General features: G+C 42.2%; 1 protein-coding gene across 7 annotated transcripts in view; it reads left to right on the top strand.

Moving 5' to 3' along the window:
* The window catches only part of DNAH3 (dynein axonemal heavy chain 3), an 84243-nt gene that overhangs the window by 10077 nt on the left and 50218 nt on the right, over positions 1–23948 (top strand). For all 7 annotated transcript variants that reach the window (XM_083584831.1, XM_083584836.1, XM_083584830.1 and 4 more), the window contains exons 5-24: positions 1741–1813; positions 4542–4731; positions 5525–5714; positions 7095–7290; positions 8037–8162; positions 8936–9131; positions 10561–10740; positions 11606–11742; positions 12202–12307; positions 13067–13245; positions 13623–13807; positions 14397–14520; positions 14938–15091; positions 16188–16332; positions 16786–16997; positions 17640–17731; positions 19387–19501; positions 20609–20725; positions 22210–22389; positions 23148–23284. In XM_083584831.1, coding sequence (XP_083440957.1) covers positions 1741–1813; positions 4542–4731; positions 5525–5714; positions 7095–7290; positions 8037–8162; positions 8936–9131; positions 10561–10740; positions 11606–11742; positions 12202–12307; positions 13067–13245; positions 13623–13807; positions 14397–14520; positions 14938–15091; positions 16188–16332; positions 16786–16997; positions 17640–17731; positions 19387–19501; positions 20609–20725; positions 22210–22389; positions 23148–23284 — 3034 coding nt within the window. The remainder of the gene's footprint in view (positions 1–1740; positions 1814–4541; positions 4732–5524; positions 5715–7094; positions 7291–8036; positions 8163–8935; positions 9132–10560; positions 10741–11605; positions 11743–12201; positions 12308–13066; positions 13246–13622; positions 13808–14396; positions 14521–14937; positions 15092–16187; positions 16333–16785; positions 16998–17639; positions 17732–19386; positions 19502–20608; positions 20726–22209; positions 22390–23147; positions 23285–23948) is intronic.

Raw genomic sequence — 23948 nt, 5'->3', positions numbered from 1 at the left:
ACACTTTAAATGTATGGTGTGTATGTAGCAAAACTCTACCACAGTAGATGGCATCACTACTCCTGCTTTGAAAAAAAGTATGGGCACTGCACTCTGCTGTGTTGCTGTTCCGCTACAGCACTGGTGCTAGCAGTGCTTTGCACACCCATCTATTGGTGGTGTCATCAGGGAGAAGTCTATGTCTGAGCATTCCCTTAGCAAAGTGCTCCAATGTGTTTGGGGAACACTGGTGCACTCAGATCCTTCTTACAAGCTTCCCATAAGCATCTGGTTGGCCACTATGAGAACAAGATGCTGGACTTGATGGGCCATTGGCCTGATCCAGTGCGGCTCTTCTTATGTTTTCCATGCCCCTTCCCATCTTGCTGGGCCTTCGGCTGTGCGGTGTTCTTGGCTTCAGTAGCCAAGCACCTATGAGTAAGCAATTTAAGTTTCCCCAAGTGCCCCAATCATTCTGGGAAATTTAAAACTGCAGCTCAGACTTTTGAGTCAGGGAGCCCAGGCTGGTTTATGCCCTGTTACGATCCAGGAAGGTGTCCAAGGGTGCTGGGTACTGATGGGCCTGGGTGGTGTGGTGGCTAACAGAAATAAAAGGGACATCTTCCTTCTCTTACCAATGACTGCTGATGTTCTGTGACTCTCTTCTAGCAATTGCAAGGTCTGTAAACATTCTCTGACATGAAAGCAATTTGGAGATTGCTGTCAGCCAAACAGCTTGTTATGCTGGGAGTCTCATGCTTATTTCCCCCATTATTTTAAAAATAAAAACACTAAATGCATCTGCGCTATCTGTCCAGTGAGGGGGAAAAGTGAATGACAGTGAGGGCTACTTGCATTTGATCTCGAAAGTTCCAGTGATTGAGGCTTTTTACCCCTTTCCTCTATGCCATTTTCTTCACCTAAATTGCGCCACCCCCAGCTGCTCTTTCCTAGTGGTATGGGGAATTGCAGGTATAATAGAAGCTCCTGCATTTCCCTGCTGAGCAAGTAGTACCTTTCTGTGTGTCGTGAAACCTTCTGAGCATCTTTAGCTGCTTTTAGCACACAAACACCTGTCTCATTTTAGGGGATGCTTGTCCATTAGGGTGAATGGGGCACTTCTCCACCAGCCTCAGTCTACTCTCAGCCTCCCCCCCGCCACCTGCCTGCCTTGTTACTTAAAACTGGTCTAGGGAATGGCTCTTCCTGATATCAGATCTGGCACCACCTACTGGTGGCCCCCTTGCCTTCCACCCTACCAATCCCAAGGGGTACCAGCCACTACTGGGCTGGTATCAGAACAAGGTTAGGAAGGGAAGCATATGAGCTTGCCTCACTCCCCTGTGTGCCTCTTTTGTTATAAAAAACAGACTCACCAGCCTGCTTTATAAGCAAATGGTTAGTCCTGTGTTTAATAAACAGACACATGCATATTTTGGCTCTATTTGTATATTTCCAGTTTGGTTCCCTTTTCCTTATGTACATATGTCTGTTCTGTTCCCCACTAAGCAATTTTTAAAAAGCCACATTAAAATTAGCAGATTAAAATTTTATGTATTTTGAACTGTTCTAGCATTTGCTGCAATGTAAGTACAAAAGTACAAAAGGAAGTACAAAAGCTGGTAACTTCAATTCAAATCAACATATAAGTTTGGGAGGTGCAGATCAGGTAGAATTTGCAAAGCTCAAGAGTCCCCAAATCTGGACTAGTCTTTTCCTTTTTTGACTAGTGTTTTTTTTCCCCTTGACCAAGTCATATAGCTCCAAAAGAATTTGCTCCCTCTGAGAAGAAGAAAAAACTTTCATCAGGAAATGTTGCTGATGACTATGACAGGTATTGTATAGTTTATAAGCTGTGCATTTATCTGACTGATACTTAGGGACTTGGGTGATAATTGTTGTTCCATAAGCTTTCAAGCGACTCCTTGCCTTAAGCTGCCCTGATGCTCCCCAGGTACAGGGGAAGAGATGATCTTATCACTAGTATTGAATAAAGATTCAGCTGCCAGTGAGCATAGCTGTCAACCTTCCCTTTTTTTGCGGGAAATTCCCTTATTCCAGCGCCATTTCCCGCTGCTATCCTGGATTGTTAGATATCCTGTAGACTCTCCCCAGGACAGGTGAGGCTGCTGATCCCTTACTTTCCACGCTGCTGATCCTTATTTTCAAATCTGAAAGTTGACAGCTATGCCAGTGAGGGAGGAGAAGCAGATTTAGGGGAGCACAACCGGTTCGGTTGCACTGGGTGCAGAGCCTCAGAGGCACCGCAACTATGATGTAGAATGGAAGGTGAAAAATGGGGGACAGAGGCACGTGCCAAACTTTAGCACTGCACAGAGCACTGTTGAAATTTGAGACCCCAAAGTCCACCACTGAGGGGAGGCTGGGGGAGGATCCTTTTTGTTTGGCAGAAAAATGACTTTGCCGGGCTGACTTCCTGGATTGTTTTTGCCATTGACACTGAGGAAGAGGATCATCAGAACAACTGAGCAGTATGTGTGCATGGTGCTTGCTCCCAGTATACCATGATAAGCCAGAAAACTTGGTGCTCTCATGATGGGTTAACTTGGCTCATGTGTGATGTTCACATATTTCTTCCAGTTCCTTCTCTCACCCAGGTAACACATACCAGAAAGTAGCTCTTTATCTCAGGCAGCTAAGAGCACACAGCAATGAAAAACCGAGGAGCAAGGGACAAAAATCATTTCTGGCTGCATAGACGCTGCAACTTTCAAAGCACATTCTTTCCCTCAAAGACTTCTGGGCACTCCAGTTTATCCCTCAGAGCAACAATTTCTAGCAACCCTTAACCAACTACAGTGCCCCGAATTCTTTGACATCGATAATGTGCTTCAAATGTGCTTTAAAGATATAATGGTTCCTCCTAAAGTGCTCAGATCTTGACCAGCCTGCTGGCCGGTCTAGCATCTCAGAACAAATCTAACAAATGGGGAGCAAAGGGCTCTCCACAGGACAGAATATTTCCAGCACGGAACTAAATGTAGAGTAGAGATTGTGATAGAGGCCTCCCGCACAGCAAAAGATCTGGATTTGTAGGTTGCACAGGGTGGTATTCAACTAAGTTTTCTCAGTGTGGGCTCATTAAAATTAATGGGCCAAATGTAGCCATGTTCATTAATTTCAGTGGGTCTGCTCTGAGAAAAATGTAGTTAAATATTACCCATAGACCTTACACAGGGTTTGTTCAGGCCCCATAAGACTACATTTGAAAACAGGGAAAATCCTTCTCCCCTCTCTTGTTCCTTATGGGTTCTTTTGTTTGCTAGCTTTTAAATTATTTTCAAGCACACAGATTTATGCACAAAGGCAGCAGCAGATAGCTGCACACACCCATGTTTGGGCACTTGCTTACAATATTATCATTCAGTCTATCAAAGTGTTCACTTCTGAGATACATCAAAGGCTATCATTAAGACTTGCAAGTTCCAAGCAGTAATTATGTCTTCATTACTTGCTGATTGGTTGTTGCATAGGCCTAATTTCATCTGGGGAAAGTGGCTCACATCGCGCATATAGCGGCAAGATAATGTTTTATATTTGAGCTGTTTGGGGCCATTTTCCAACTGCTGTCATACGAGACTCTAATGTTGGCTTCTCCATGCTTTTCACAGCCACACAGCAATTCAGTGTTTCCGTCTTATGTGCTGCAGTGTCCTTCCACTCCCTTTTAATCCAATAGCTGTATGATAGGGATAGGGAGTCTCAGGCTTGGGAACCTTCCTGGACTCTATGGCCCTTGGGACTCCCTCCAGGTCATACCTCCACCAAGCCACACTCTTTATTCCCAGGCCATACCCCCTCACTAGCTCTGCTTTGCGTGAGTGTTATTTGCCTTCCTGAAATGCATCCTTGAGCTCAATGTCTCTTTCTGGATGGAGGATAGAGAGGGGTGCATGAGTCTGTAAGGATACTTGCCAACTTATATTTCTTGTTCCATCCACTTTTGCCTCTAGTCTCACCCACCACTGGCATGTGGCCCCCAGAAGGTTGCACAGAAGGGAATGTGGCCCTTGTGCTGTGAAATTCTCCCTGCCCATGATCATGGCTGGTTAATATTCTTCAGTCTTTTAAATGTGTTTGTAGAAGGGGAGGAAGTTATTGTTTTGTTGTTTTTGTTTTAACTATTTATTTGTGTCTTTTGATCTTTTGATGAAGGGCAGTTTATTATTATTATTATTATTAGTAGTAGTAGTAGTAGTAGTAATACTGTATTAGTATTTCTATCTATTTAGAATTTGTTCTAGCTGAATTTGTTTCCCTAACGATATGCTTTTGGTCATCAGCCTCTGGTGTCCTCCAGATGTTTTGGACTACAACTTCTATCATCCCTGAGTATTGGCCAAACTAGCTGGGGCTGATGAGAGTAGTAGTTTAAAGCACCTGGAGGGCACCAGGCTGGGGGAGGCCAGACTAAGGGGACTAGAAGAAAGCTTGAGACATATTGAACATTTGGGGATGCTAAATGTATAGTAGGGATTGGTGTTGTCCAAAATGTCATTTCTGGTTACTTAGCCAACTCAGCTGGCGGCTTTTAATTCCAGGGTGATGGCAATAGAGGAAGCACACAGTTTTGATTTGCTACTGACATCGGATAGGCAGAAATCTGAAACAGGAGTTATCTGTTATTCTGACAACCAGCCTCTAACTCCAGAAGAGCAGCTTGTTGTGATGCTCAGGCATGAGGAGGAAATAAGTAAAGGAAAAACTCTACCCACAGAGAGTGATCTGCAGGTAAGTGAGCTGTTTCCTGAAACACAGGGAAACACAGGTCCCCTCCAGATGACTAGTTTATCCAGAATTCATCCTGCTTTTATCTGCAGCTTTTTATTTACAGTGGTACCTTGGGTTACATACGCTTCAGGTTACATACGCTTCAGGTTACAGACTCCACTAACCCAGAAATAGTACCTCGGGTTAAGAACTTTGCTTCAGGATAAGAACAGAAATCGTGCTCCAGTGGCGCGGCGGCAACGGGAGGCCCCATTAGCTAAAGTGGTGCTTCAGGTTAAGAACAGTTTCAGGTTAAGAACGGACCTCCGAAACGAATTAAGTACTTAACCCGAGGTACCACTGTACTTCCTTCTTTGAAGCAAAATGAACCAATGTGAACCTGAACAGGAACTAAACCTGAATTAAAACTCTGCAGGTTTCTGGTTATAACAGAAGATTGGGGGCAATATGGTAAGCAAACAGTAGGCAGGAGAATCTCAGGGCTGAGATGTAGGGCAGTCATCAGATTGGGACAGGGGCCAAGCCAGGAGTTAGAGTGAAGCAGAAGAAAGACATCAGGAACGAGGAATATCTACCATTGCCCAGGGAAAGTCGTATGCCAAACAAGAAGCCTTTTCAGCCTCTTCTGTCAGAGAGAGCCAGAAGCCAGCCTAAGTGGATTAAGTTACTCCATTACTTGGGTACTCTATGCAGCAGGTGTGCAGAACCTTTGGCCCTCCAGATGTTGCTGATCTTATTTTCCGTGTTATACTCAATGCAATAAATCTGTACATATATATGTATTTCCTTTTAGCGATACTGTTACTACATCCATAAAGGCATCCGGAAAGATATGCTGGCACCGCAGAACAAAGAAGTGATGGATAGCATTTTAAAGCATATCTCAAGTCATTTTCTCACCAACCCAATGCTGGAGACGTTACTGAAAGAATTAACCGAAGAGATTCAGAATGATTATCATATTTGGCTCATGAAAGACATTGGTAAGAGAAAAGTGTGGTTTGGCATGGGCAGTGATTCTTGAATTTTTATTGTCACAAGGTCTGCAAGCTGAAAACCGGAATTCTGCAACCTGGTTTCTTTTTTAAATAATATTTATTAAAGTTTTAAAGGTTACAAAAAGAAAAAGAAAAAAACACCATTTTAAACAGAAAACAATGCAACACATCATAATAAGTAAAGAAAAAAGGATGAGGAAAAAAAAGAAAAAACAGAAAAATAAAATCCATTAAACAAAAAAACAAAGAAAAATACAACAAATCTTCCCATAACTTATCTTTCATTAGCTTATTTCCTTGACCTCCTCACACCTCCTTTTTTTGTATTCTAGTTCAATTATCTGTTTCAGCAAATCCTTTCCATCTTTTCAAATTTTAGTCCTGTAATTTATCTTAATATAATGTAGCTTTACTTTCCCTCCTTTCACCAATTAACAGTCAGTTTTTCCCAGATCCTTTGTAACATTTCTGCTAAAGCCACATAACATCATTCCAACCTCCTTCTAACATTCATTAATTTTACAATGTTTCTGTAAATAGTCTTTAAATTTCTTCCAATCTTCCTCCACCGACTCTTCTCCCTGGTCTCGGATTCTGCCAGTCATTTCCGCCAGTTCCATGTAGTCTATCACCTTCATCTGTCATTCTTCCCGGGTGGGTAAATCTTGTGTCTTCCAGTACTTTGCAATAAGTATTCTTGCTGCTGTTGTGGAATACATAAAGAAAGTTCTATCCTTCTTTAACACCAATTGGCCGGCCATTCCCAGGAGAAAGGCCTCTGGTTTCTTCAGAAAGGTATATTTAAATACCTTTTTCATTTCGTTATAGATCATCTCCCAGAAAGTCTTAATCCTTGGGCATGTCCACCAAAGGTGAAAGAATGTACCTTCAGTCTCTTTACATTTCCAACATTTATTATCGGGCAAATGGTAGATTTTTGCAAGCTTGACTGGTGTCATGTACCACCTGTAGATCATTTTCATTATATTCTCTCTGAAGGCATTACATGCCATGAACTTCATACCTGTGGTCCATAACTGTTCCCAGTCAGCCACCATAATGTTATTCTGCAACCTGGTTTCTAGGACTGGTCCTGTCTTTAGGTAGATTGTGGAAGCTGCCTAGGTGGCACTTTTTGGGTGTGAGTAAAAAATAACAAACTGTAATCACATTTGATTTATTAGACACAGAGTCTCTAGCATAATCAGAACTACAGTTCTCAGCACCTTTAAAAACTACAGTTCCTAGGATTCTTTGTATGGCCTAGTGTGCCTTCTGCACGTGCTGCATACACTTAACCATTGCTTCCAAACTGCATCCAAACGGAGTTTCCTTCTTCCCATGCTTTGTGTGGTTTTACCCTAGTTGATTACATCTTGATGGATCCAGAGGAGAGGAAAAGACTCTTTATATACAACATTCCATTGCCTTTTCCTCGAAGAGTGATTCGTGCACCAGTTCCATGGCACACAATCTACCAAGAAGTGAGAAGCTGGAACGAAGGTCACCTCTTCACAGTGAATCCTATGATGCTTACTTTGCAAAGCCTCTGGTTCTCAGAGTAAGTCGCCTGGCTTATAAATATCCCCTAACTTCTTTTTAAGTAATAAGTTTCTATTTGCTTTCTATGCAAACTCTTAACTGGCCATAGATTGATGAGATTGTGTGGAGTACAGTATCTTCTTGATCACAATCACCTTATATTACTGAACAATATTGGCTATGGAGCCAACTGCCCTTCCCTCAGCTGTGAGTATAGATCAGTCCAGAAATATTTCTGGTGGCTTACAGGAGCAATCCCAGAGGACCCCTTGTGCTGTATACAGTAGGAAATTGCATTCAGTGCTATGCTGGTTCCAGTACAAGGGCTGTTGCTCAATGGCAGTGCATCTGTTCTGCATGAAGTAGGTATCCCAGGTTCAATTCCAACATCTCCAGGTACGGCTGGGAGACACACCTGCCTGAAACCCTGGAGAGTGCTTGCAGCCATAGTAGATAATACTGATCTTGATGGACCAGAGGTCTGAGTTAGCATCAGGCAGCTTTCAGTGTCCCTAAAGGAGGGACTGTAGATCATTTGCAGAGCAACTGGCTTGCTTGGAGAAGGTCCCAGGTAGGGCTGGAGAGCTGCCCCCAGTCAGTGTAGACAGTACTGAGCTAAACAGACCAGTGAACTGACTTGTTATAAAGTAGCTTCCTATGTTCCGTAGACTGGGCAGGCACTGGTATGATTGCATTTAATCCTTATTCTACATCCTTATGTCAAGTTCATCACAGCCATGCATTTTTTTCCCTTCCCTCCCATAGGTTTTGTAACCTGAGGTTTGTTCGTACCCAGGAAATCCTCGAGGGTGATTTGCCACTCCTGCCCAGTGAGTTTGAAGATTTGGTCCGAAAACATTGCCAAGAAGCTCATGATATTCTTGAGAACAGGTCAGAGTGCTTTTGGAAAATCTATGACTTTCTAGCTGGTGTTGCACTACAGCTCCCAAAATCCCTGATTGTTGACCATGCTGGCTAGGGGTTAATAGGAGTTGGAGTCCAGCAACAGCTGGAGAGCCAGAAGTTCCCCACTTCTGCTTTATGTGAATGATGAGTATGACATTGCTTTATTCATAGAAATGACCCAAAGCAACCTGCTGTTAAAAAGATAAGAGTAACTTCTATTGTTCCGCCCACTTTTTCTTAAGTTCACAGAGATGTGTGTGGACAGAATAACTGTGTGATGTTCTAAAACCTCGCTTTTAAAGCCATTCATTTCTGTCTTTGATCATGAATTAATGCTACTGGCAATCAAGCAAGGGTGGGGAACTTTTTTGGGCTTGACAGACCCAATCGTTCTTCCCACCCCACACAGTGTTTGCAAAGCGCATCGTGCATCACTTCTCAAGTGCCCAACAACCAGCTGCTCCTTGGGCACTTGGCCAGTGCTCTGCAAGGGGATTTTCCAAGCCCCCTTGGGCCAAGCTCTGTCTTTACCTGACCATCTGACATCAGGGTTAGGGCATGTGGGCGTGACTTGCCCGAGTCGTGGGCCAAATGGAGGAGCTTGGTGGGGAAAGAAGCACCCACCAAGCTTGTGCCCTCCAAATATTTTGGACTATGTCTCCCATCAGCTGCAGTCCAAAACATATGGAGGGCACCAGGTTGGTGAAGGCTGTTTTACAATCTTTACATATGCTGATAGGATAACTTACACATTACAGGTGGATTCCAACATGTGCAGAACTGTTCATTGAACAGAAGCAAAACTGGCTGCATCTTGCTCCCCAGAATGACTTTGACTCTTCTCAACTGATAGAAGAATATTTTGCTTCGGTAGCCGTCCTCATGTCTTTACAGCTACGGGAGATGGTCATTAATTCATTAGCGGATCTCCTTTCCTTCTTTAGGATACATAAGGTATGCAGGGTTGACCGTGTCACCTGGACTTTCAGTGCTTTGTAGACATTCATACAGCTTGATCTTATATTATGCATTTATTGTAGTTGTACAGTCATACCTTGGAAGTCGAACAGAATCCGTTCCGGAAGTCCGTTTGACTTCCAAAACATTCGGAAACCAAAGCACGGCTTCTGATTGGCTGTAGGAAGCTCCTGCAGCCAATTGGAAGCTGTGGAAACTGTGCCAAAATTTCAGCTTCCAGAAATCATTCAAAAAGCGGAACATTCACTGCCGGGGTTCAGTTGTTCGGGAGCTGATTTATCCGCGAGTCAAGGCGTTTGAGATCCAAGGTACGACTGTATTGCATTATAAGATTTTAAAATAAACTGACAACTCATAAACATCAAATTGCTGTACAATAAAATAGCTCGAATATCATACAACTAAAAAACCATAAAATAGAGAAGAAGTGACCAACACTGAATCAAATTAATTCTCTAAAAATACTTGGTGAAAACAAAAGCATTTTCAGCAGGTGATGAAATAACAGAATGATTAAAAAAGAGCAAACGCTGCCGTTCCATCAGATGGTAGTCAAGGTGTCATAACGAAGTATCAGCTGGAAACATTGATGACAGATAAAAGTACAGAAGACCTCAAGTAAAAGTCCATCCCCAGAAATCCCTCACCTCCAGTCAAATGAAACCCTGATTAAAAACAACAAATTACATCTAAAACCCCAATTAAATGTATGTTTGGGAGAGGGGATAGGGAAGAAGATAATACACCTCCTTCTCCCCCAGCCAACCACACAGCAGAGAGCAGTACTGAACCCTCCACACACCAGCTGGTGAGCTGAGAGTTTAGTTCTGCTCAATTGGGCTGTGTGCATGTTCCACTGTTTGGAACAGGTTGGTTAAACCAAATTTCAGTACAGGGCTGTTTGAAAGCCCTCTTGCAAAGAGCCTCAGGTTGCTCTCAGTAGAGGCTTCCTGCCTTTCCTTCTAACCTCGCCTCCCCACCCCCCATCACCTATATTGACAGCCCTGGATTGGCTGGTCTGGTTCTGTTTGGATTGACCCAATTTGCTTCAAGTTTTAGGCTTTGCCAGACTCCATTGGACAGCCCTAGTATTTTTGTTCTATTGCTGTTGGATGAATAATAATATACAATCCTGCCAAATTTGGTTAACTTTCGTCTAGTTTGGAAAGGTTCAGTCCATCATCTTGATTCAGAATGGCATCTGATGGTATCCAAATATATCCTTCTCTGGAAGGATGGGTTTTCATATTGGGTGATAATATCTTCAGAGGTGTCTGCATGCATAGGGAACAGATGGGCAGGCAGGCAGGCAGGCAGACAGACAGAAAGACAGACAGACAACTTTCCAAATATATAGCAGAAGAAGATTCTCTAGATGTAACATGCTTTCATTCTCTGTCTTGAGGATGGAAATGACTTTGGAGAAACTTATCATGAAATGCAATTCTTCATACCACAAATGTTGGTCATCAAACTGGAAGTGCAGGAGCCTGATATTATATTTGAGCCAGATGTGGAAGCTTGTTGGGATCTACTGTATCACTGCTTCATGGAGGTTCTGAAAAATTCTGAGGGTCTTCCAAAGGTATGTAAAAGGAAAATTAAGATCAAAATCATGTCCATGTTTGCTTAGAAGTAAGCTATATTATGTTCAGTAGGACTTTCTCCCAGGCAAAGGTATGGTACATAGGATTACAGACTTCAGCTGCAATCTTATGCAAATCCTAATTGAAAACAGTGGCGTAGGTGCATGTAATGCTAAGCCATGCTTTAATTTGACCATTTGAATTTGGCCCAGCACCTTAGCCATGGTTTTTTTATTCATGAACAAACCACGCTCATAAGCCATGGTTGGTTAATGTCTACTATAGCTCAGTACTATAGTTTACTACAGCTAAGCATTATGTGTGAACCACAGGCTTTTGGGAACTGACTGCTAATAATGAAAGGCCGGGTGCTGTGCTGCTTTTATTGTAATTATTTGTATGTTTTAAACAGTTTTTATATATGTATACTGTTTTAATTCTACCAATGTTTGTTTTTAAATGATGTTTTTTTCTATGTTTTTAGCAATTCTTGTTTTTATCTGTAAGTCACCTTGAGTCCCGTCAGAGAAAACGGCTGGGTATAACTAAATAAACAACAACAACAACAACAACAACAACAACAACAACAACAACAACAACTGTATCTTAGTTTCTAGAATGCTTTCATATGATTGTGCTATTGTTTAATCATTTACAATAGCATATCAAATGAATTCTAGGATATTATAGGAGCCAAAAATCTATAGTGTAATTCCCCAAATTTTAGGCAGGGTAAAATAGCTCACTTTTAAAAACCAACAGCAATAGCAACCTGTAAGTCAAGAAACAAACATTTTCTCTATGATGCATTCATGCAATGTTTATCCCTTTCTGCTCACTATGGTTCCTGCTTCCTCTTTCTAGGTACAAGTTAAACTATTCCCAGAATTAAAAGGGGATGACCTAATTCTTCGTACTGTCCAAGCAGATGAATCATTGGTTTCAGAATATGTGAACAAAACTGCTGAGATATTTAATCACAATCTTGTTGGTCCGCGAAAGTAAGCATATGCTGGTAGTTTTCTCGATCAAATAGTTGAAAACCTGCTTCTTGATTTTGGGAACCCAAATCTGGCCTAAATATCTTAAGAAGCATCCAAATGCATATTGAGCAGGGAAAAACATGAACAACTTTCCAAAATGTATAGTAGATTTCTCAGACATTATGTTCTTTCATTTTTTTGTCTCAACAATGGAAATGACTTGGGAGAAAATTATCATGAAATATAGTTATTCATACTGCAAATACTGGTCTGAAGGCACAGGAGGTCACCATTTTGCTGAAGCAAATCAGATCTGGGTCTGGTCAGTGCCTGAATGTGTGACTTCCTGGGAACCACATTTATGCCACTTTGAATTCCATGATGGCATAAAAGTACATTAAAAAACATATATTCATTACCATTGATCCTGTTCTGGAGAATTTAGGTTTCTTTTATCTCCCCCCCCTTGTGTTTAAGATACTTAAGCGTGTACGAGAAGTACAGCGATCTCTTGAATAACAATGCAGAAAATGACGTGACTGAGTTTTTAAGCAAAAGACATGATCTGGATGATTTTGTGGAGGTAATGACTTATAGCATAACTAAAAGCTAAATTACAAATGTAAGCCAGTGCAATTTCTTTATCCTGGAGAGCTTTTCATTTGAAGGGCATGGCTCTGCAAGGGGGTCAACCTGCACTTATGGATCAGCACTTTCAAGCAAGATCAGGAGTGCAGAAAGCCAGGCCTGTGGGGAAAGGCACAACCTTGCTTATGGCTTTTGGAGCGCAAGCAACACCATGGGGTTTCTTTGCAATGGACTGAATGAGTGTATTAAGGGACCTGAGAAAGGTATCTAAAAGATGCATAGATAGTGCAATAGACACTTAATGCCCTTGTGTTGGAGAGAATGTCCCATTATAGAGACAAATCAACACATGCAGTGGGAGTGTCCTACACAAATACTATGCAATAGAATGAAAGATCAAATTTCCCCTCATCTCTCTCCCCCCTCTCTCTCCTCTCTCCTTTTCCTCAACCACATAATTCATATGATAACAGTGCCTCATACTGAATGTAAATGAATTGTGAAAAAGACTCTATAAATTGAAAGTGAAGATACTGTATGTGCTTTTCTTTGTTTGTTTGTTACACAAAAAAATCATTAATAAAAACTAATAGATAGAAAGAAAGAAAGAAAGAAAAGAAAGAAAGAAAGAAAAGAAACACATTTGTAGACTGCTCTTTTCTCTTTTTCAACATGTCCGAAATAGCCTAAGATAATGTGATTGTTGTTACTGTTGTTGTCACCATATAACCATGGCAATGTCTTCCATATGCAGAAGATTGATGGTTTGACGAAACTGAAAAAAGAAATTGCGTCTCTGCACGTCACAGTCCCTCTGGCCTTGTTCTGCCTTGACGCATTAAAGCTGAATGAGGATCTTTGCTGTCGAACTCAGAAGCTGAAAGACAGGCTGATTGAGTTCCAAGTGGAAGAAAACAGGGAGGTAAACCAGAGGTATGTGCAAATAAATGGGACATGACCATGATGGGGGGGGGGTCTGTTCATTTTGGTTTCTCCCCCCCCCCCCCCTTTTAAGTTCAGTTCTCCACATTGCCACAACAGATTGTGGATCCTTATATTTTTTAAGAAGTCCTTATGATAATGAACCAGCATTTTAGTACCGATTTCACTTAATATACACATTTTAATGCATCTCTCTCTCTCTCTCCTGCAAGAAATTCTGGCTGATGTAACGCAGTTTTGTATGTCACTTTGCCTAACACATTTGTTTGTTTGTTTATGCAAATATTTATATACCATTATATCATTAAAAAATCCATTCATTGTGATAGATGTTTAACAACATGTCCCTCTTCTGTTTCCATCTGTAGCATTTGCAACCAGTACAGCATAATTGCAGACAAAGTCAGTGATGTGCCTATGACCACTGAGGAGCTGGTTGATACCACGGCCTATTTGAAAAAATCCAGTGACGTCACTGTCTTTAAGTTGCGTCGTGAAATCAGGGAAGCTATCTACAGACTGGAATTCCTGATGGACTATGCTGATCTTCCTTGTACGTTTTTGAAAAGGAAAATACAACAAAGAAAGAATCCAAGCTAAGGGCTGGTCTTAGGACTGTCACCCAGCTAAACAAATCTTAGCTGATTAATTGCATGAGCTTTAATTGATCCTTTATTTGTTTTTAAGTGATACATACACCTATGAACACGAGAAAGGAGGATGCCTATTCTAATAGGGTGCTTTCAATCTGCCATTTAATGAGAGCCAGTGTGGTGTAATGTAGAGTGTTGGTCTAGGACCTGGAAGACTAGAGTTCAATTTTCCACTTCAGCCAGGAAGTTTACTGGGTGACCTTGGGCCAGTACCTCACAATGCTGTTACGATTAATTGAGGAGGGGGAGAATCATATACGCCACCTCGAACTCCTTAAAGAGGAAGGTGGGATAGAAATGCAATAAATAAAAAACAAATACTTGCATTAAAAAACAGAGCTTGGTCAAAGATTTTGTTAGCTTTCAGCTTAAGTTTATTTGAGTTAGCTTTTTGGTGCAGCAGCATCACAAAATGACATACGAAGGAGTGCAAGAATGGCCACAACAGAACAGATGTGCAGATTAATTTAAGGTATAACGTTTTCCTAGGTGATGATATAAAGCTGAACAGTACTGTTTTGCATTGGCCGGATGAGATTGAGGTCATCTTTGAAACCGCAAGGAATCAGCTGATGAACAGACGGGATCACGTGGAGCTCTGTCTCATCAAAAGGTAAGTTACTAACTTAGGAGGAGGTGGGCTCAGAAACTGCCGCCTCCCATTTGAACCTTCCCAAACCATTAAGATGGGCCTTGGTAGCCCTACCATTGGGAAAAGTGAGCCAAGTAGATTACTGCAATGCATTATACATAGGGCTGCCTTTGAAGACGGTTCGGAAGCTTCAGCTGATGCAGAATTCGGCAGCCAGGTTGCTCACCCTCTGCTTTGCAGAGTTAAGTTAAAGGTCCATTGTTTATTTATTCAATCTAGGCATTTTATATCCCACTTTTCTTTAACAGACTAACAAAACCTCCAAGTGACTTAATTCTTAACTTCACTTACTGATTTTTGGGGGTTTTGTTTGTTTTTTTTAATTGAGGAGCAAGCTATAAGATGAGTGAATGCTTTGCTATCTTTGCTTACAACCAGGTGCTCTGAATTTGAGGCTATCCTAGAAAATTATAACAAAGAAGTCGAAAGCTTCCGAAAGAAGGATGTCATGACCATGGAAGAAATGAAGAACAACGTTGAAAAGTTTAATGAGTTGTCTAAGAATTTGGACGCTGCTCTTTCTGAATATGAAGTTAGTCTCTCCGTAGCTATAAATTTACAAATGCTTACTTAGCATAATCCTAACCATACCTGCTCCATAGTAGGTCCTACTGAATTCAATGGGGCTTACTGCCAGATAAGTGAGGTTAGGATTGCAGCCTTAATTTATTTTACAGTGCCAACCTGTGCATGTTTATGCAGAAGTGAGCTCCTCTGGTTTGCATCTAACTATTCACAGTAGACCCATTAAAATAATTGGACCTAAACTAGTCATGCCTATTGATTTCAATGGCTCTACTATTCTGAATGTGTCTGATAGTGAGTGCAATTATGCAGCCTAAGATATTGAGAATGGTTGACCAGTGGTCTTTTCTGGAACGCAATTGTGTTCACAGCACCCAGCTTTGAATAGTTTTATTATTTACAGTAGTAATGTTTATCATTGCTAAAAAGTTTGTGACACTTCACAAATTGCAAGAGGGCAGGTCTCTGTCCTGAGGAGCTCACAGTTCAACCCAAGTGAAGCAACAGTGGGAGGGGAACATAAGAAGAACCTGCTGGATTAGGCAAATGGTCCATCTAGTCCAGCATCTTAGTCACACAGCAGCCACCCAGATGCCTGTGGGAAAAGCCCCCCCCCCCCCTTGCAGGACATGAGTGCAAGAGCACGCCCCCCCACCTGTGATCCCCAGTGGCTAGTATTCAGAAGCATTACTGCTGAGGAGGCAAAACATACCTATTGTGGCTAGTAGCCACTGATAACCTTCTCCTTCACAAATTTGTCCAATCCTATAAAATCACCCAAGTTGGTAGCCATCACTGCCTCCTGTTGGTGTGAGTCTCATAGTTTATGCACTGCATGAAGATGTGCTTTCTTTTATCTCTCTTGAATCTTCCAACATTCAGCTGCATTGGATATCCCTGAGTTCTAGTGTTCTTCTGCATGCACAGACCATGTTGTAGCAAATTTTGATAAGGAAATGATGTGGGGAGACTTAGATCTGAATTTCCCCCTTCTCTAAAGAAATTGTTTTAGTTCTCTTTGTAATGCTGGATTGAAAACACACATACACCAAGAGCTCTGCACCAAATCATTAAAATAATGTGTGTGTATGTGTGTGTTACAGGCTATTAATAAGGAAGAGGAGCTACTGGAACGAGAGAAAAGCCAGTTTCCACTGCTGCAGACTATCATCACAAACAAAATACCTTTTGAACAGCTTTGGGTGACTGCTTACAACTTCCATACGAAGTCTGAGGAATGGATGAATGGTGAGGTTTTTCATGCACGAAGATAAGTTGCTTGCAACTGAGTTGTGTGTCTTAAAAAAATTATGTTTACTGATCTTTACGAGAGAAAATAAAATGTGTGCTCCCTTCCCAAAAAGCAGAAGATTTAACAACAACAACAACAACAACAACAACAACAACATCTGAAGGCACTTCTAAAATGAAATTGCCCTCACCCAGATATTCATTTGTTAGAAAGTAATCTCCCATTTTCTTTTCTCTGCAGCTATGTGTCTTGAGGCAGAATATCTCTGAGCCTGAGATATTCTTGCATGGGCATGTATTATTTAAGGCAGTGCTTTTGGTATTTAACTAGGAGTTATTGATTTTGGCTTTGGTTTTGTTACAGTGCCTTCAATACCTGCCAGTAAATCTTTGCAGAGAAAACTTGGGTTTTGAGATTTACAAAATGCTTGTTTGCTTTTTCACATGCAGGACCTCTCCTGCAGCTGAACGCTGAGGAAATCAGTGAAGATGTTGCCACCATGTGGCGGACAATGTACAAACTGACAAAGACCTTAGTAGATCAACCTGGACCAAAGCGTTTAGCGGAGAATGTGAAATTTAAGATCGACAAGTTCAAGCAACATCTTCCTGTCCTCTCTATTGCCTGCAATCGAGGGATGAAGGATAGGCATTGGGAACAGGTAGCGATGGGGAAGTCTGTCGATTATGGTTTCTCTGTTTCTCATATTCCCAGTCCTGGGTTCAGTACTGCACATTTGCACATCAGTTTGCATATGAAGTCCTTGTGAAAATTGATCGGCATTTTAGTGTGAATTTCTTATGTCACTCTCATAAGAAGTTATTCTTTTTTTAAAAAAAAAAATTAAGCCCCCTTCAAATGCCCCAAATGGCATGGACATGATTGAGTGGAGGGAATGTGTCATTGTTATCATTGATGTCACGCGCATTAGCCAACTGTAGTGTAGACCTTAACAGGGGTCATGATGCATTCTACAGGACAGGGCCGATGACACAAAAGGTTCCATTTTGTGTTGATATCAAATAAGCCTCATCAAGTCGGGGGTCTATTGCTTTGGGATTTTTTATGGGAAACAATTAGCTAAGCAAATGAAATCTGTAAACCCTAGAAAAGGACATTGTAATATACAACACACACGTTGTTGTCCTTTTCACTGCAATTATGATTTAGGTTTAGTTACAGATATGGAGCGTAATGTTTCATGTAAGCATTTCAGTAATTCTTACAACAGGCCCATAAGATGGACCAGTATTGCCATGCCTGTACAAACCCCTTTTCTGTGTTTTGTCCATTTTTTTTCCAGATAAGTGAAATAGTTGGATATGAGATAAGACCTGATGAAACTACATCACTCATGAACATGTTGGAATATGGTCTATCAAAATACATTGATAAGTAAGAAAATAACACCCAGATCTTTTAATCTGGTTAATATTTGTTGCATGCATTAACAACATTAGAGTTTGATTTCTAGTTGATATTTCCTGAAACTGTTTAAAGCCTTGCAATTTTGCTCACTGCCCCAGTTATTTTTTTGTGGAATATTAGGAAACTCTTTAGAATCGAATCAGAACTTTTCAGTAAAAAATGTATGTGGGGAGACACCTTGTCTTGCTCCAGAACAATGAGGAGCTAAGTTCATGCAATTCTTGTGCCCATTGTGCTCCCACATGTGTGCATCTGTGCTAAAAAAATGCACTCAAAGCCTAACAGCATGGTTCTGTTGTATGTTTGCTTAGAAATGAGCCCCACTGTGTCATTAGTAAGTGTGTTTGGGATTGTAGCTTAAGGGTACAATCCTATGCACTCTTGCTTGGGAGTAAGTCCTGTTGAACTGGGCCTCATGTGTAGGGTTGTTTACTATTTGCATCTTTAAAAAACCCCATGCACTTGAAATGCAGAAATGCATATAATGTCATGCATAGTTTGCCCATTAACCCCCTATTTCAAGCAGGAGCCAAGTGTGGGAAGGTGTAGGTCAGGCAAAGAAAGAGAAAACTTTTCCTAGCACTAGAAGCTTCCATTCTTTTTTCTTGGGAGTGAGCAGTGAGGTAGTCAAGTTTGCTGATGATACTGGTTTTCAACCAGTGTGCCATGGCACCCTGGGGTGCCTTGAATGATGGTCAGGGGTGCAGCAGGCAACACTGGCCTCTGTCCCTCTTTCCTTCCCTCCTGCCTCTGATGGACTCTTGGGTCTTTGCCTCCCAAAGGCTTGCATGGCTGTTTGTTGTAGGAGCCCTGGCTGCAAGCTCCCCAGGCAAATGGTGCCTCTGGGGCTGGCCAGGGAGTGCTTCCCAGGCCCCTGTGGGGCAGTGCGAGGAGGCACCTCTCTTTGGAACAAGGGAGAGTGGAGCTCAGAGACCAGGGGCAACAGCTGCAGCTACCCAGAGGACACCAAAGGAGAGGGGAGAAGAGGAAGGCTGAGAAAACACTCCACAAGGGAGGGTGTTCAAAAAGGGGTGAGGGCCTGCTAGCTCTGTGGGCAAGTGGTGACATAACTGGGCCCCTGAGCCCCACAGGGGTGCTACAGAAAGAATGTAGTTGGTCAAGAGAGCTGTGGACCTAAAAAGGTTGAAAACCTCCAATTTAAACTACTATTTCCCTATATTTTTTTTCTTGAGCTGAGGGTCAGGACCATGGAGAGCTCTCTGTGGTGAATGCTTCTCCAGATAATAGCCTGTCTTCTCTGGACACACCTCCATTTGCTGTGGACTCACTGTAATTCCAGTGCTGGATTTTTAATCCATCTTCATACAACATGAGCCAAAATACATTTGCATGCTGTGCTTTGTTATAAAACTTTGCTGTTTTGTTGTTTCTCAAACCAGCTTCACACTCTTACGATGAGAGTCTCTAAGTCAATTAAAATCCCTCCAGACTTCAACTCCCAATCAGCCTACTTGGCCACTGGTCACTGTTGAGGGGGCCGTGTAGTTCAGTGACATTTAGACGAGCAAAGGTTCCCCACCCAGGCTTTAGGTAATTGCAGCTTTGACTGAGTAAATCAATATGAAACTCACATATTTGCTTTATTTCCCATTTTCATTTAGACTAGAGCCTATTGGAGCAGCAGCTAGCAAGGAGTACTCTCTAGAGAAAAACATGGAGAAAATGAAATCGGAATGGGCAAATATCTGTTTCACTTTTATAAAATACAGGGACACAGTGAGTACATTTTCTGCGATCGAGCAACTGTGCTTGGGACAATAGTTATTTTCTCAGTTACGTTACTTTACTGAGGATCACTGGGTTTGTTTCTGGTTGAACGGCAGCTGTCCAGAGCTGCTGGAATCTGTGTGTTGCTGCTCCAGTGATGAACCAGTGAACTGGAGGTGGCAGCTTCCTTAGACTGCACCCACCCAAGCTGGCTACCGGGTCTTCATGGGCAAGAGGGAATCTAAAAGGGCTTCCTTTTCCAGCTGAGTCTTGACTGAACCACAAGGTCTTCCTGACCACTGGCATGTAACTGTATTCTTTGGCCCTGGCACCTGGCTTGTTCTTCAGTCCTGCTTCTTGGTTTGTCCTCCAGTCCTGGCTTGCTTTTTAGTCCCTGGCTTGTCCTTAAGTCCTGCATTACTAATTAGTTCTGACCATTGGCCTGGCTCACAGCTGGCTCCTCAATCACCTGAGGCTGCTGCCCATTGCCAGTCTGACCGTAGTGCCTGTGGGAGCAAGATATGCCCCAAGATGGTGTTTTGGTTGGTTGGTTGGTTGGTTGGTTTGTGATAACCACTTCCATGTAGCAGCATTGAATACAGGAGGCTGCTATTTGTATGCCTATTACTGTTTGAATTGACTGGAGATTCTCTACGCCAGCGCCATGCATTCCTGTAATATATGGTACATGGGGAAAGAGCAGGTTACCCACATGTGATGACACAAAAAATGTAAACCTGGCAGCAAGAGTCATATGGGGAAGAATAGGATTGCGTGTATAATCATTCCATCTATTTCTGATGTTCAAGCTGTGAGTGTGGTTGCTTATATAGTCATAAGAACATTGGAAGAACCTGCTGGGTCAGGCCAATGGTCTACCATGCTGTTCTCAAAGGGGCCAACCAGATGCCCCAATGGGAAGCCCAAAACCAGGACCTCAACAGCGTTCACTGGTGATTCCCAGCAACTGGTATTCAAACTAGGAGTAGAAAAGAGGGAGTGGGGTGCTTCAAGATGTGTCCAGGAACAACATATTGCTACAGGCCCCACTTGTGCATAACACAGTGATAATGGGGTTTAAATAAGTTACCTCAACTAAGTGTGGCTTCTTTGCAGGACACCAGCATTCTGTCTGCAATTGACGACATCCAGCTTCTGCTGGATGATCACATTGTCAAGACCCAGACAATGTGTGGTTCTCCATTCATCAAACCGATAGAGGGTGAATGCCGGGTAAGGAGAAACAGGGTTGTCTGTGTTTCTGTGCGCCTCCATGCAATGCATTAGCATAAGAACATCCCCATGACGTATTTGGATGGGGTGAGCAGCTTGCTTATTGGGAAGATGGGACACAGGAATCTGCATTCTACACTACATCTAAAGCCAGGGTGGAGAATCTGTGGCCCTCCAAATGTTGCTGAAGTACAACTCCCATCAGCCCCAGCCAACATGGCTAGTGGTCAGGGATGATGGGAGTTCTGGCTCAGCGACATCGGATATAATAGATCACACTGGTGAACTGTATAACACACCCCTGTTCCTGCTGCAATATATACCACTCTGTGCTTTTTAAAAACATTATCCCAAACAAGGCTAGCCATCAGAAAGCACAATTCTGTAACATTCTCTGATATGCAGTCAGCACATTTAGAAAGTCTATTAGTTGGTATGTCAGGCTATAAGCCTAACCCCATTTATCTGGGAGTAAACCCCATTGAATTCAGTAGGACTTACTTCTGAATAAACAGGGTTAGGATTGCAGCTTGAGGTATTCAGAGAAGACCCACTGAAAATAATGAGCATAATTTTAACAGGTCTATTTTGAGGAAAACCTAGCTGACTACCACTCTGCAACTGTACTCTGGTACCTGCATTACAGAACCTGTCTGTAGCCGCTTGACATTTATGAAATCCACACAATTTTGAGTATTGTTTTTGGTGATTTTCCCTGCTGTTTAGTGTGATTTATGTGCTTGGTTGAATTTGAGGCCTCCCAATGTGACTTACTGATGAAAGGAGGAGCGAAAAATAATGGATTGTCAAAGGGCTGCTCCAACCAAGAGTCCAAAGGGCTTTTCCTATTAATATTTGATCATGGGCTGAAGCGTTACCTTTAACTCTGACAGCTTGTTAGTGCTTCCTCGCCCTTAACACAAGATCTCTCTCTTTCCTTCTCCAGAATTGCTTTGTTCCTATCTTTCCAGCTGAGATTCACCCTGTGTGTGAACAGAATAGGTAGTCTGCAAAATACAAATCTGGCACTACAACTTATGAAAGGCTTTGACAACTTCCAAACAGTAGTTCTGGGGATTGGTTTACTGGAGAGATAAATTGGAATCTTATATCCCTATAAAAAAATTGCAAATATAGAAAAAATGGGCTTATGTTTAAACTGACCACTTTAGCAAGGACACATTCTCAAATGTCATTGCTGAGGGTCGATTTTATAAACCTTTTTTTAGGGAGGGTGGTTGATCTTTTATAGAAAAAAAGCTATTTCCAAATGATATTTGAAAAACAAGTTTGAGAAGCACTGTTAATCAGTTTGGGGAGGGGAGGAATGTTACAACAGCGTGCTGTTTTGTAGGTACACTGATACAACAGGAGAGATGAAAGGAGGGGGGCGGAATGAAGCCTGTTATTTAATGTTGCCTCAAGTCTGCTGAGTGAGAATTAAAAATAGTGCCTTGGAGACCTTTACATTGATCTCTTTACAGAGGTGGGAGGAGAAGCTTGTTCTGATGCAGGAAATTTTAGACAATTGGTTAAAATGCCAGGCAACATGGCTTTATCTGGAACCCATATTCAGCTCTGAGGACATTATTGCTCAAATGCCAGAGGAGGGGAGGAAGTTTGGAATAGTGGACATGTACTGGAAGGACATCATGGTGCAAGCAGTAAGTAGACAGTTGCACTTGGGATTTTGCACACACAAAAACTGTATAGGCAGAAGGGACCCACAGTGTCATCTAGTCCAACCCCCTACAGTGTGAACATATCACATGGGGGGCGGGTTCATGCATAGAGCATTTTACTTTCCCTGTAAAAGAAAGATTGCAATAGTTTTGAGCCAGGTTGTTGCTCACCAGCAGTGGTTGGGCTTTAGCAGACAAAATGGTTGGGGGTTCTTACACAGCATACCATACCTGTTTAGTACAGTAGCAGCTGTGTGATATAGCACCGTTCTAGTGTTGCATAGAGACTGGATTCACATGCCTTGCTCAGCTGCAAAGTTTACTCTCGAGTCACTTCTGCTCAGTCTAATCTGTCTCATAGAGTAGTTTAAGTGAGCCTTGGCAAGGCTATCAACATGGCAGGCAGTCTTCTCCCTTCCAAGGTGAGTGTCCTGTTTTGAACTGACAGAGCCCACAAACATCCTGAAAGATAAGTGGTCCAGCCAGTGGTAGCAGGAACCAGGTTCAAAGAGAACCGTCCAGTAAGATACCTGCAGGCAAACACAGGAAGTCAGTATGGGCCCAAAATGCAAGAGAATCGAGATGGTCAACTACAAATCTTGTAGAACTATGGGCAAATCGCTAGGTGTGCTAAACTTGTTCTGATTGAGTCCTAGCTGCAAATGATGCTTTGTATCAAAGATGAGGAGCCTGTGGGGGCTCAGCTTCTTTACTATTGTAAGCTTTTTTAACAAAAATAGGTGAAAGACACCAGAGTCCTGATCGCCACTGAGCAACCAAAGATGTTGGACAGACTTCAAGAAGCAAATATGCTTTTGGAAGACATCCAGAAGGGTCTGAATACTTACTTGGAAAAGAAAAGGTTATTTTTCCCAAGGTGGGCTCATTAGCAAATTTCAATTTAAAGCAAATCGATTCTCATTAAGAAATTAGCTTTGTGGATACACATGGCACATTGACTACACAGGAAGCCTTGAGTTCAGAGGCCTGGGACTCTTAGAAATAAGAAGCTAGACTGAGGCTATGGCTATTAAATGACGAGGCTTATTTCAGGGAGCTTTCCTTGCTCACTGTTGCAAACAGGCTGATGTCCTCCTTCCAGAATTATTTCTTGAGTCCTGAAGTAGACTAGTCTATGCTTAGGCAAGAGTATTCTGGAATGGTGGTCTGGATGTAGGAATGGATCTGCCATAGACATTACACTGAGCAGTCAAATTAACCAGATTTAAACAACCAGAACCCTACTGGATCCATCCAAAGGCCTATCTAGTCGAGCATCCTAATTTTCACAGCAGCATTTCCTCCTGAGTAGTGGTGCTGTGATAAATTTGGCCAGATAAAGACCTTAGGGAGCAAACAGTGGTCGTAAAAATCAAGAGGAGATGCAGAAATCTCCTCTGGCTTTTGAGTTGTAGTAAGATGCTACCTACACATTTGCTAAGCTTATCGTCACACAAGAGATAAGCTTCTCTCTTCTTAAGACTTACCCCAGGCCACACACCCTCTTCCCAGCTCCAGCTCTAATTAGCCATCTTCCCACT

This window comes from Podarcis filfolensis (genome assembly GCF_964270895.1).
Source record: "Podarcis filfolensis genome assembly, chromosome: 14".
NCBI classification, from domain to species: Eukaryota; Metazoa; Chordata; class Lepidosauria; order Squamata; family Lacertidae; genus Podarcis; species Podarcis filfolensis.
Note: the sequence above shows the minus strand (reverse complement) of the source record. Positions and strands in the feature narration are given on the sequence as shown.